This window comes from Panthera onca, chromosome B2 (assembly GCF_046562875.1).
Source record: "Panthera onca isolate mPanOnc1 chromosome B2, mPanOnc1 haplotype 2, whole genome shotgun sequence".
Classification (NCBI taxonomy): domain Eukaryota; kingdom Metazoa; phylum Chordata; class Mammalia; order Carnivora; family Felidae; genus Panthera; species Panthera onca.
In genome coordinates, this window is record NC_138343.1 from 41314623 (window position 1) to 41327757 (window position 13135).

Genomic DNA, 13135 nt, shown 5'->3' on the forward strand with positions numbered 1-13135 from the left:
CTCACCTGCTCACACGCTCAGGTAAAACAAAACAAAAAAACCTACCAAATTGAGGTGGTCTTTGGGGGCTCAGCCAGACCACAGAAAATTGTGTGCGCCACTTAATCCATTTCCTAGATTACTACAAGTTTCTGAGGAAAAGGGGTGGTCTGTACCCATCAAGTCACATGGCTATCAGGTGTTACACAAGGAGGGATGGGTACCTAGCTGCCTCAGTTGGTAGAGCATGCCACTCTAGTTTTCAGGATTGTAAGTTCATGCCCCATGTTGGGTGTAGAGGCTACTTAAAAATAAAATCTTTTAGGGGCGCCTGGGTGGTTCAGTTGGTTAAGCATCTGACTTCCACTCAGGTCGTGATCTCACAGTTTGTGAGTTCAAGCCCTGCATCAGGCTCTGTGAGGACAGCTCAGAGCCTGGAGCTGCTTTGGATTCTGTGTCTCCCTCTCTCTCAGAAATAAATAGAACATTAAAAAAAAAAAAAAAATCTTTTGAAAAAAGTGACACAAGGAACAGCAGCAGTTCCATTTGGACAGTCCCTCAGAGTCCAGTCTAGTGGCCACAGAAAACACTGGGAGAGTGGTATGGGCTGCTTGGTCTAGGTTTGTCAGGAATAGTTGTCTTTTTCTGGCTGGCATGCTGTTTGAGAAAGCTTGACAGCAGGTTCATGGTCACAGTTCTTCCTGTCCAGTCCCTTTAGCAGGATGCTCCGGAGCAATGACCCTAGAGTATGTCATTGGTTTGAAAAAGGCAGATGGGGACCTTTCTGTATGAAACTGAGATTTTTACTGACATGCAGATGTGCTTTAGAGTTAATGTTTCTACAAAAAGGTTCTATAAACAATAGAAAACTTCTAGCATGAAGTCACAGGATGTTAAAAATACTACAGCACAATAAATACAACTGTGCCCTCCACAGCCCCAACCATAGAGAGGAGTAGGCAGCCATCAAGTTTGGAGGGAAACATGCTTTGAGATGGCCTTCATAATCAACAGGAAGCAGCCCAAAGCACCACCCGGAAAGAGGGCATGGGGCAAACCTGTGCCATAGAAACAGCTACATAGAACTTCCAAGTCCCATTTCCCCAGGTTGGCCTCTTTCCGACCCTGCCCAGGGACCACCAGCTCACAGGTGGAGCTTGAGCCCAGGCTGTTCTGCACAGTCCTTACCAAAACTGTCATCAGTGGACTGGATTGAGGACAGGTCTCTGTACAGAATGCAGACATACTCTATATGGTTTCTGTATAAATGAAGCCTGTATATGGCCAGTAGTGACCTCAAGGCTAGGGTCTTGCATTCACATCCCCTCTGCTTACAGGGCCATCTAGTGACCTTGAGAACAGAGTGGAGCCTCACAATACAGGTTGTGACAGGAAGGCATATTTTTTCTTCTGGAAATGGTCCATGAGAGAAGTGACCAGGGACCCAAAAGACCAGGAGATTTTTGAAGGCACCTGGACTCAACTAGTCCTAGGAGAGAAGACCAGTGGCTTTGCCAGCTGCTTGTCACAGACATAGCCTAGCTGGTGTGCATTATCCTCAGATGCCAATGGCATCACGTGACACTAGATAGGGTACTGTGGCTCTTATGCCTGAGTGGACCCTGGGGCTGGGGAACCCACGCTGAGGGACTGTGCATGGAATATGTATGAGCTCTATAATGGGATGCCAGAAAGTACTCCAGAGAGTGGCCCAGCCCTGGTCCCTGATGGTACCACACTTGACACTGCATTCAGAGCCTAGCAGTAGTCTGTACCATGGATCCCATCAGGTGACCAGATTCTTGCTCAAAACAGAAAGGAAACTGGCCAGATTCAGTTCAGCACTCAGCACCTGACCCAGACATGCCCCTGAGGGATGGGGAAGGTTTTCCACCAGCCCAGCAGCAAAGGGACTCCGTGGGACTTGCAGTGGCCCAGGCGAAACTCTGGTGTAAGCAGTGCGGGACCAAGCCCTTGTGCAAGCCCCGCTAGTCTCAGTGTTGGGTGTAGCACCCCTAGTGACCCCTCTACACAGGTGTATGGCTACATGGGGATGGGAGGGCTTGGGGAGTAGGGCCAGCCAGTCTGCTCTAGCTTTTCTTTCTTAGAAAAGGTGAAACTCCAAGTAGAATGATGGGAGATCTAGACAGAATGGTGTGAGCGCAAACTCCCTTTCTTGATACCTTAGGTATCATTACTTGTGCCTTGCACAGAGCCCACTCTCTCCAGCTCCAGACCTGGATTTCTCTCCAGGCTGACAATGGTGGAAAGTGAAGTGGCGGTGGAGAGGGGCCTAGAGATTAGCTATGAAGGGGAAGAAGAGATGACAATAAAGGCCAAGGAAGAATGCCCAAAAGTTTGATTCAGGGTTCAAAGATGGTGGCCAGGCCGCCCTCCTCGTTGTCCAGCACCTCCGTCTCCAGCATTGGCTTTGTTTTTTTGAAAAGTGAGGGAAGATTCTTAATGTGGACTTCTTTGCGGAACTGTTCTCCTAAGGGTTTCTGTGGAAAACAAAGGAAAAGAATTGATGCTGGGCCCTGAGTAGTGGGTTGTTTCAAAGATTATGACTACAGCTGGCGTCCGGTCTGCCTGTACACATGGTCTAAGAAGACCACTAGGGTAGGTCAAGCTGGTTGGGAGCACCAGGGAAGGCACATGACCTACCCCGATGCAGCCAGCAATGAGGCGTTTGAATTGGTCCTTCCGGCGCTTGTCCGCCACTTTCTGCAGAGAGGGGTTCAACAGCTTGCAGTCAAACTGGTCCAGAGAGTCCTTCTGTATGTCAGGGATCTGCTCCATCACAGCTCTTATCTCCAGGTACCTGGGACGCTGTGGAGTGGGGATATAAAACCACTCAATGGGGTAGGTTGGGCCTTGCCACCTTTCCTATGACCCCACCACACCCACCTCTTCGGGCAGCTGTCTACTTTTATGAAGGCCCAACTGCCTGGGAGCATGCCCCTCAAGATGAAGCTGCAGCCAGCCCTGCCTCTGTGCTTTCTGCACTCACCAGTGCCTCGTATATCTGGAAGGCCAGGTGGACCAGGGAAGCCATGCAGCCGTCGTGCTGCCCGTGCGTCTGTAAGCCCTTCAGCACGCTGGTGAAAAGCCATGTAACAGCATCTGCGAGCAGTGTCCCCGACAGCACCTGGGGACACAGCTGTGCTCAGGGCCAAAGGATTACTCTCTGAAAGCCCCAGCAACCCGATTCTTCCAACTGATTCAGTCAATCCTCATGACCCCAGCCTTTCATAAGGAGTGAGAAGGGGTGAATAACCATACTTGTTTGAGCAGAGGCCAGCAGAGCTGTGTGGTCGTCCTCTGACAGGACAGAGTATCCTTCCAAGCAAGGGAATTGAAGGCTGTAATTAATAGCGCCGTACAAACATCCTAGCAGAAAAGGATGAAGGATTACAATGAGAAAATTTACACATTAATTTTCTGAGTATTCCTATACATGAGGAGCTGGGATTTTAACAGGTGAGGAGGAACATGACAAAAATAGCAACTGAGGACAAACTTCCCTCCTCTCTATGTATATCTAGCAGTCAAAAAGAAGAAAAAACCACCAATATAGAAGTGAAAACCAATGTGCAAGGAGACCAAGCTCAGGCCTGGGGGAGGCTGAACATCACAGTGTGCCCGTGTGTTTTTCTGAAAGCCTCTGCCCATGCTAGCATGGGAGACACCTTGACCTTTTCTACTGCTTTCTGGAGGCTTTAGGAACCAGGAAGTTAATAAAGCAGCATTAGCCCCCCAAAATTCTTTGATGGCATCACAGATTGAGAAAAGTGGAAACTGGTGCCATACCAGGAAAGGAGAAAAACATCACCTGTCCCCTCCACACACCTCATGCTTCATTAGACATTTGCCCAGGTCTGTAAGCTCCGCCATGGCTGAGGGGGCTACCTCTGTGGCCATCATCTCTTCATCTGTAAGCAAAGAGATATTAAGCTTCATCCTTTCAGAACAGAGAAGAGGATCCTGTTCTGATAGAAGTCCACCAAGTAAAGGAAACCTGAGTAACCTGGGCTGACTGGTAAGTAAGTAGTCCTGGACAGCCCCCCAACTTCATGGAAGGGTGTAGAAGCCCAGCTCATGGCAGGTCTAGAGACACATCTGGCTGCAGTCAGTTACGCATCCAACTTCCACTCAGGTCATGATCTCACGGTTCATGAGTTTGAGCCCTGTGTCAGGCTCTGTGCTGACAGCTCGGAGCCTGGAGCCTGCTTCAGATTCTGTGCCTCCCTCTCTCTCTGCCCCTCCCCCACTCACACTCTGTCTCTCTTAAAAAAATAAACAAAAACAAAAACAAAAGAGAAAATAGTGGGAAACTCTGGACAGTTACTTAAAAATGAGGACCCCACTGTAGCAGACACTTAGTTACTGGGGATGTAACAGGAATAGGAAAAAGTCCCTTCCCTGATAGTTTACATTCTAATGAGGAAGACAGGTGACAAATGAATAAGTGAAATAAAACAATGTCAGGCAGTGATAAGTGCTATGAAGAAAAATAAAGCAAAGGAAGAATAAGCGTGGCTGGGTTGTTTTTTTATGTTTTATTTATTTTTTGAGAGACAGAGGGGGAGAGAGGGAGAATGGGTGGGGGAGGGGCAGAAAGAGGGACAGAGGATCTGAAGTGGGTTCTGCGTGGACAGGCTGACAGCAGCGAGCCCAACACAGAGCTCGAACTCACAAATGACAAGGAAGAATAAGCGTGGCTGGGTTGTTTTTTTATGTTTTATTTATTTTTTGAGAGACAGAGGGGGAGAGAGGGAGAATGGGTGGGGGAGGGGCAGAAAGAGGGACAGAGGATCTGAAGTGGGTTCTGCGTGGACAGGCTGACAGCAGCGAGCCCAACACAGAGCTCGAACTCACAAATGACAAGATCATGACCTGAGCTGAAGTCGGATGCTCAACTGACTGAGCCACCCAGGTCCCCCACTAGTTTTTATAGGTTGATTATGGAACACCTCTCAGAGGTGACAACTGAGCAGAGTATCTGAATGAAGCAGGGGAACAGGCCACGTATACAGTTGGGAGGAAAATTATCCTAATAGAGGAAATAGCAAGTGCAAAAGCTCTGAGGTGGGAGTATGCCGGAGGAACACAGCAAAAGAGCCAACAGAGAGAAAAGCTAGATGTACATCTCACCCACCCCAAACTGCTAGTTCTACAGGAACTGACCTGGCTACAAAAGGGACAATATTTAGGAGTCTAAGGGCAGACCTCTGAGGGCCAAACAACAAGCTCACTTACCATCTCCATCTGTAGGGGGAGCAGTACCATGGTCAGCACCTTTCTTTGAAACACAGCATACCGCTAAAGCAAGAAAGTGGGGTTACTGGACTGAACAATAGCCACCTCAGGCCAATGAATTCCAAACGGTCTTCAGGCAGGTGAAGATGGGGGAAAGTGGGACACTGTCCAGGCACAAAATCACTTTTACCAGGAGAAACAGAGGTGCTTGACCAGACTGCTCTGGTCCCTCTTTAAGTTCAGCTAACTAGAGAGAAATTATAGGATTCTCGGAGTAAGTAACCAAAAGAGGAAGCCTGATACATCCTTGGTCCATTTTGGATACCAAACAAATGAAATGACCAACAAAGAAAATTGGGCATCTTCATGTCGTCTAAGAATTAAGAATTCTCCATATTCTGACAAAACTAGGAAGTTACTCCTACCATTGGTCGAAATTCCTCTTGCTTTGCAATTCGTAGGATGTCCTTAAGTTGATTTGACTACCTGGTTTCTATCTAGTTAATTATTTCTTAATTAATCTGTCAGTATTGCTGTAAACATGCCTTAAGGGAGGTGGGTGAGTGACCAGTTCTTCTTCTAGAAAAAGTCTTCTCTACTACCCCTAATTCCCACATGCCACTTACTGATTAGGTCCATGACTTCTCGGGTTAACATCCTCACCAGTTGTTCCTCTAACATCTCTTGAGACTCTGGGTTTTCATCTGCAGTCTCATCTTCTCCACTGCAGAAAAGCAGGGGGCCAAGTTCCATGGGAGTGCAAAAGGGAAGGTCAAGGAAAACAGTGACCTTAACCAGACCCTCTGTGCTCATTTCCTTCTCCTGGCTCCCTTTGGTCTACATTTCACACAAATGTTGGGAACGGACAGCAATGATCCACTGAGGAAGACGTTATTATTTGACAATATCCAGTTGGATAGAGGTCCTGGATCAAAATCCAAAGTGGATAAGGATGTCTCAGTATCCTCCTAAGGCAGCTGAAGATGCCCCCTATGAAGACTTGACCTGAGTATGCCTAATGGTCACAGACAAGCCATCTACCATCCAGGCTGAGGATGACCATAACCTAGTGCTTTCTAGCCTTGAATGGCAGAACTTCCCCTTCCCACTGTCTCTCATCTCCCACCCCAAAGCTGGCTGCCAGTACTTCCACAGGAGGAGAGATGTTCCTTACCACAGCAGGCTCCTCTGGTTGATGACGTGCCATTTTTGGGAAAGCCTCTGGGAAAACAAAAGGGAAATAAATGGCAGTAGTGGTGAGGAGGTTGGAACACACAATATCTAAGTCCACTTCATGATTAGAATTAGCCAAGGATGATTCTAGATCTCAATGACAGAGCCCTGGGAGACCCCATAAGGTAAACAAAGTGACGAGGACAGTGTACGAAACACTTCTTTGCTTCAAAAGGATCAACAATACTATACAATTCCCAGGTCTCTCTGGACACATCTGTTCTCCACCCAGCTGGTCCTCCTGCTTAATTCCACCATCAGGGAAACAGACCCAGAGGAAGCACTCCCCTGACCACCTCTCCTCAGTTAATAGGAGGTCAGGAGCAGAAGTGGAGTCTGCAGGTCTTCAAGGGCAACCAAACCAGTTTAGTTCTCGGGGGTGCTCAATCCACTGCAGCAAGGAAAAGTCTGCTGGAGTGGGACAGCTGTGTGGCCATCTGGACAGAGCCAGGAAATACTTCCAGGAACTCCTGACTTGCAAGACTCATGAGAGGCCAACCTGCCCAAGAGGGCTCTTTGCTATCCTTTCTGACCGATCTCTTACCATGTGGAGGTAGGTGAAAAGAGGTCCAAGGATTGGAGACACCAGGGCTTCATAGTGCTCTGGGGGACAGAAGAGCACCAGAGGCTTCACAAAGACCCATGCCGCGGCAGGTTAAGAAGTTTTAGAACATGAGCACATACCCCTCCCATTCCAAGGCATCCCCTCACCTGCCAGGCTGGAAACCTGCCAGGCAGCAGGCTATGCCCTCGGGCAGAGTCAACCCCCAAAGGACCTGCAAGATGCCATGGACATTCTGTCTTAACAGGCAAAACTCTTCAAGCTCTTTTCCAGAAATCCCAGGCTGCCCATTATGGGCACTTATTTGCCTGGAAGGAAAAAAGAAGAGGGACACCTTCATAATAAACTCTCTTTTACCATTCTCCTTGTAACTTCTGGGAAGAGAGATACTCTCGAAAACAGAAAAGAGTCCAAATGAGAATGAAGTATGAGGAGGCACCTGACAGGATACAGAAAAGAGATAAAAGCTTGTATCTTTCACATTTCCAAGAAGTGGGATGGTCAAGATCTACCCCTCAGGAGAACACTTTCAAGAGCCCTGGACTGCCTTCATATTTTTCCTGCCATTTATATGAATCTTTTTTTCTGTTTAATGGGGTTATCACACACATAGATAAAGGATTCCATCTATTCCACACTGCTCAGCTCTGCCTCCTCCGGTGTCTGACAGCTGTTCCTGTCTTCAATCTTCTGGCCCTCTGGGTTATCTAGGGACTTTGGAAAGGATATGAAGCATGGGTCTGAGTCGGTAGTCGGGAATATTGTTCAAGTTGACAAAGGCCGAGCTGAGGAGCTGAGTAGCCAGGTGCTCCACGGTGTAAAAGTCCTGCTGCATGGAAGGACCTGCCTTCCCTAGGATATGAAAACTGTAAGGGAAAAACCACAGCATTTACATCCCACATTTGTTATTATTAGCTCTGAATGCCCCAGGAATTTCTAGTCTACACTTCTCAGCTAGAAAAGAAACTGCATTTACTCCTTAAGAGAACTTAAGCTTAATCAGTAACACACCCCTCACCCACCTTTAAGCTTAGACACTTGATAGATGTTTATTTATTTTGAGAGAGAGCACAAGAGCATGTGTGAGTGGGGGAGGGGCAGGGGGAAGGACGGAGGGAGGGAGGGAGGGAGGGAGGGAGAGAGAGAGAGAGAAAGAGAGAAAGAGAAAGAGAAAGAAAGAGAAAGAGAAAGAAAATCCCAAGCAGGCTCTGTGCTGTCAGTGCAGAGCCTGACATGGGGCTCGATCCCATGAACCATGAGATGATGACCTGAACTGAAACCAAGAGTTGGATGCTCAACTGACTGAGCCAGCCAGGTGCCCCGATGTAGCATCTTTTTAAAGACAGATGTTGGCACCCAAGAGCAACAATAGCAATCATTACTTCATAAGCAATATGGATTGTCAATGAAGATTCTCTTTTTGTTAGCTTGGCTGATTGGAGCGGTGGGTGACTAAGGACAATGCCTGGAGTGTGGTGTGCTACAGGAGGGCAAGTTACCTCCCCATCCTACAACCAGGACCCAAAGACAAAGTCCGGCTAGCTGCCTCCAGAGGCAGCCTGGGTGGCACAGTCAGTCAAGTGTCCGAGTCTTGATTTCAGCTCAGGTCATGATCTCACCGTTTTTGAGATCGAGCCCTGAGCTGGGCTCTGCACTTATAGTGTGGAACCTCCTTGGGGTTCTCTCCCTCTCTCTGTCCCTCCCCTGCTCATGCTCTCACAAAAAAAAGCAGCTATGAGTAGTGAGGGCTCTGAGAAAATGCATCACCACTCACTGTATCTTACACTGTGGTCTCATCATTTTAGGCACTGGAAGCAGACAAGTTAGGCATAAAATCTCACTCAAGTCATGGCTAGGACTGAGGCACTATGACAATTATAAAAAAGCATACACATGAAAGCCAGCCAGTTCATTTTGGTGTGGCACTACAATCACTGGTCTCCTGTCAAATTCTTGCTTCATCTTACCTGTACACTAGAATTCTACATCGAAAGTCCTATCCATGACATTCCTTTACTATGCATGTCTAAGCAGAAAATATGGAGGGGCGCCTGGGTGGCTCGGTTGGTTAAGTGTCCAACTTCGGCTCAGGTAATGATCTCACTTGTTTGTGAATTTGGGCCCCGCATCGGGCTCTGTGCTGACAGCTCGGAGCCTAGAGCCTGCTTTGGATTCTTGTCACCTTCTCTCTCTGCCCCTCCCCCTCTCACACTCTGTCTCTCTCTCTCTCTCAAAAATAAACATTAAAAATTTTAAAAAGAAATAAGAAGAAATAAAAAGAAAATATGGGGAGATAGCGTCAGTTCCTTACCAGTTTTCATAGAGGGTGCAGAAGAAACGCTGCATTCTTTCCAAGACCGTTTTGTAGACAGGAGAGTCATTCAGTTCCAAGAGGGGCTGAGGTAATCCTATGGAGAAAGATGGGTCAGGAGCATGCTGTTCTGCTGCCAAGGGTCTTACCTGCCAACACCCTACAGCAGGCAGATATGGTTTGGAAGTGGGGGTGAGAAGTGCTGTAAACGCAAAACAGCTGGCCGAGTCTTCTACCAGCTGGAGGTGCTAAGAGCTTCCCTCAAAGTGACTGTTACAACACTGTTTTGGTGGGGAAAGGTGGAAACTATTTAAGTATGCAGGACTTCAGACTAGACCTGGGCACTCCAACTTTTGCTGGGGGGTTTCTCCAGATGGGACTTATACCAAAACACACAATGACAGCTCAAAATGATCTCTCCAAAAGCACTGGGAATGCCCTCTTCCCTTTTTCAGTTGTGGAACCTCTTTTTCAAGCAACATTTTAAGCAAAAGCCCAAGATATATAGCAGATCAAAATGATCTGATCATGAAACTAATGAAACCCAAAATGAAAACTAATCATAGTATAATTTAAGAGTTCTATAAGATCCAAAAGATCTATACATCCCATCAGAGACAGTTTTATATTTCAAGTCTTGCTCATGGCTGGAAGCTGCTAGAGGGGAACTGTTTGTCCATTCTAGTATGTTTTGGGTCACCATCTATTTCTACAACAGGAATTCCTGGCTTAGTTTGAATGGCTGAATGGAGGCGAGGGTAATGGGTGGTAAAGCGACAGCTACTTTTTAAATTGATTGCAAGATATTTCTTGGAAGTTCTTCTTCTTTTTTTCCCCCTGTAATATGGACCTTAATGCAGTGGTGCTACAGGAAATGGTCCAGGACCATGTAGGCCGAGGCAGACTCAAGTTCCGGAAAGGCAAACTAACACCCTTCCTTTCATGAATGTCACAGCTGGGGAATGCTCACTGCTTAATCACAACTAGGCCCAGGCAGAGGTTATGGCTGGGAATGAAGAGATACCGTGGGGACTGTGATGGTGAGCCAGCATGAAGCTTTAGAAATGGGCACACGGTTTATTTAGACAACTCTGGATGTCTCTGGCTCTAACTTCTAACCACTGCCTTGCTCTCTATTCCAGCCACATGAGTCACCATTCTCTATTCCCTAGACATACCAAGCTCTTTCCTACATGCCTCAGGATCTTCTACCTGCCATTCTGCTTGCCCACAATGCTCAACATCTTCTCTTGCCCCCCAGCCTGATGAGATCTTTCCTACTCCTCCTTCAAGTCTCCACTAGGAGGTAGTCTTCTGATTCCTCTCCAACACTGGGTGAGGTCTCCCAATAAACACATGGCCACTTTCCTTTACAGCACATGTCACACGATTGCACAGTTATCTGCTAATGGGAAGAATGAGTTAAAGCAACATTCGAATCAAGGTAACAAATGGGAAACATGGTTTAGGATCTATTCCTTTGAAATTTTTGGTAACACATATAATATTTTGCTAATTAAAGCAATTTGAACTTAACCATTTTAACGCCTTTTTTCTTCACATATGAAAGCAGGAAAGTATGCTAATATCCTTCATGGCAGAAAACCGTGGTTTATTTATAATCTAAAGGCTCTGACACATGCCACTACACAGGGTTAACACAGGGGAGAAACAGCCTCCAAAGACCTCTATACCCTAAGATAATGAAGTAAACGCACTTGTTCCTAGAGACCCTGTAGGAACTCCATGACAAAAACAGTCAAGTAGTGCTAGGTGAGAAGGAGGTGATGACACACAGCACACTGAAGCTGCCTGAGGAGTCCGTGAGAGATAAGGCAAACTTCAAGACAAGAAAAAAAAAGTTAGATTTCTTACCCAAAATAGCAGATTTTTCCGCTTCAAGCATATCCAGAGCCTTTGTGAAAGGCTCTGCCATCTTGGCTAGCATTTCTGGTGCATATAAAGTATTGTGAGTTCTGCAAGAAACAAGGATACTATGTGAACTTTTCCTAGTCTGCTGCAGAAGGAAAGAATGGGTTTCACCTTGTAATTCAGGTGAAATACTTTACATAGACAAGATCTCCCTGTCAACACTGCTCCCTGCAGGGAAAAGAAAATAGGGTATAAACATTTAAATGTTTCCCTGGAAACAGGAATAGAGTATTTGGTTGTATAGTATTCAACACCTAGAAGCAATCAAGACGAGAAGCAAATCCTACAGACAGCTGGATGGCATCACAGTCTAAAGCCAGAAAGGGAAATTCTTTTAATCCTGAGACAATTGCCTAAACACTCCCAATTTGCAGACTGCAGGTGACATAGGATGAAATGTCAGAGGCACTGTGTTTTTATAGGCAGGAACACAGAGAAGGTAATAAAATGCCCCTACTTTTCAGATATTTGGGTCTCACTCTAAGAGCATGGACCCTAGAATGCTCTGATAGTTGTTTCTGCCTCCTCAAAGAAGAGTCACAGTTCCCAACATGAGACCAAAATGACTCACTGGAGCACTCACTGGCTGTGCATGGCTAGGGAGCAATGACCATAGGCCCGAGCTACCTGCCATCCACAGATGTCAGCCCTCTTGCCCATAACCAACGGCACCACTGAACCATCTACAGCCGGAGAGCATATCTACTTATTTTTCTTCTAAAAGTTAATTATAAAAACATTTCAAACAGAGAGAAAATTACATAAGAGACACCTCAGGATTAAATATTTAAGCAGCACACCGACCAGATCATTTTAGACCATGCTTATTTAAGTTAAAAAAATGCTCAGCACTGTTTTCTTTTCCAGTTTTATTTAAGTAACCTCTGCACCCAACATGGGGCTCAAACTCATGACCCTGAGATCAAGAGTCGCATGCTCTTCTGAGCCAGCCAGGTACCCTCAACATTGTACATCTAATCATTTACACTCAGTACAATCATTTAAACTTTTAGAATACCAATTAATTCCAGTATGTCTCCCGAGAGCTAGTAAGTTTGTCTCCATTTCTAGCAATGAGCTTTTCTGCAGAGGTATCCTTGGGTACGTGTGCGAGAGTCTGTTATGTCTCTATGGTGGACACAGACAGGTAGAATCACTGGATACTGGTGCTTTGCAACTCATGGGTTGCAGATACCTTCTCCCGGTCTGTGGCTGATTTGCTTACACTGATATTTCCAGTAGGCATTATGCCCCCTGTTTTTCCCATTTTGGTAAAATACATATAAAATTGAGCATTTTTAAAAAACATTTTTATTTTTAAGTAATCTCTACACTCAACGTGGGGCTTGAATTTAGAACCCTGAGATTAAGAGTTGCATGCTCTACCAACTGAGTCAGTCAGGCACCCCCAAATTTATCATTTTTAAGCATACAGTTCAGTGGTGCTACATACACTCATACTGTTGTGCAACCTTCACCACCCCCCTTCCCCCATTTTTGGCTTATAAAACTGAAACTCTGTACCTACTAAACAATATCTCCCCATTCCTCTCTCCCCCAGCTCCTGGCAACCACTATACTGTCTTTATGATTCTGACCATACTAAGCATCTTGTATAACTGGAACCATATAGGATCTGTCCTTTTGTGACTGGTTTATTTCACTTAGCACAATGTCCTCAAGGTTCATTAATGTTGTAGCATATTGAAGAATTTCCTTCCGTTTAAAAGCTGAATGATACTCTATGGCACCTAATCTATCACATTCATCCTCTGATGGACACTTGGGTTGCTTCCACATTTTTTAAAAAAGATTTTATTTTTAAGTAATCTCTACACCCAATGTGGGGCTCGAACTTA

The 13135-nt window shown here is 46.1% G+C and overlaps 1 protein-coding gene across 1 annotated transcript in view; it reads right to left on the reverse strand.

The window, feature by feature from the left end:
* Positions 1-945: 945 nt before the first annotated feature.
* XPO5 (exportin 5) overlaps positions 946-13135 on the reverse strand; it is a 48301-nt gene continuing 36111 nt past the window's right edge. The window contains exons 21-32 of the mRNA XM_060615593.3: positions 11220-11320; positions 9345-9441; positions 7763-7899; positions 7016-7113; positions 6413-6459; positions 5865-5962; positions 5239-5301; positions 3829-3911; positions 3262-3369; positions 2990-3127; positions 2644-2808; positions 946-2480 (exon numbers count right to left, since the gene is read on the reverse strand). Coding sequence (XP_060471576.2) covers positions 2343-2480; positions 2644-2808; positions 2990-3127; positions 3262-3369; positions 3829-3911; positions 5239-5301; positions 5865-5962; positions 6413-6459; positions 7016-7113; positions 7763-7899; positions 9345-9441; positions 11220-11320 — 1273 coding nt within the window. The 3' untranslated portion in view covers positions 946-2342. The remainder of the gene's footprint in view (positions 2481-2643; positions 2809-2989; positions 3128-3261; positions 3370-3828; positions 3912-5238; positions 5302-5864; positions 5963-6412; positions 6460-7015; positions 7114-7762; positions 7900-9344; positions 9442-11219; positions 11321-13135) is intronic.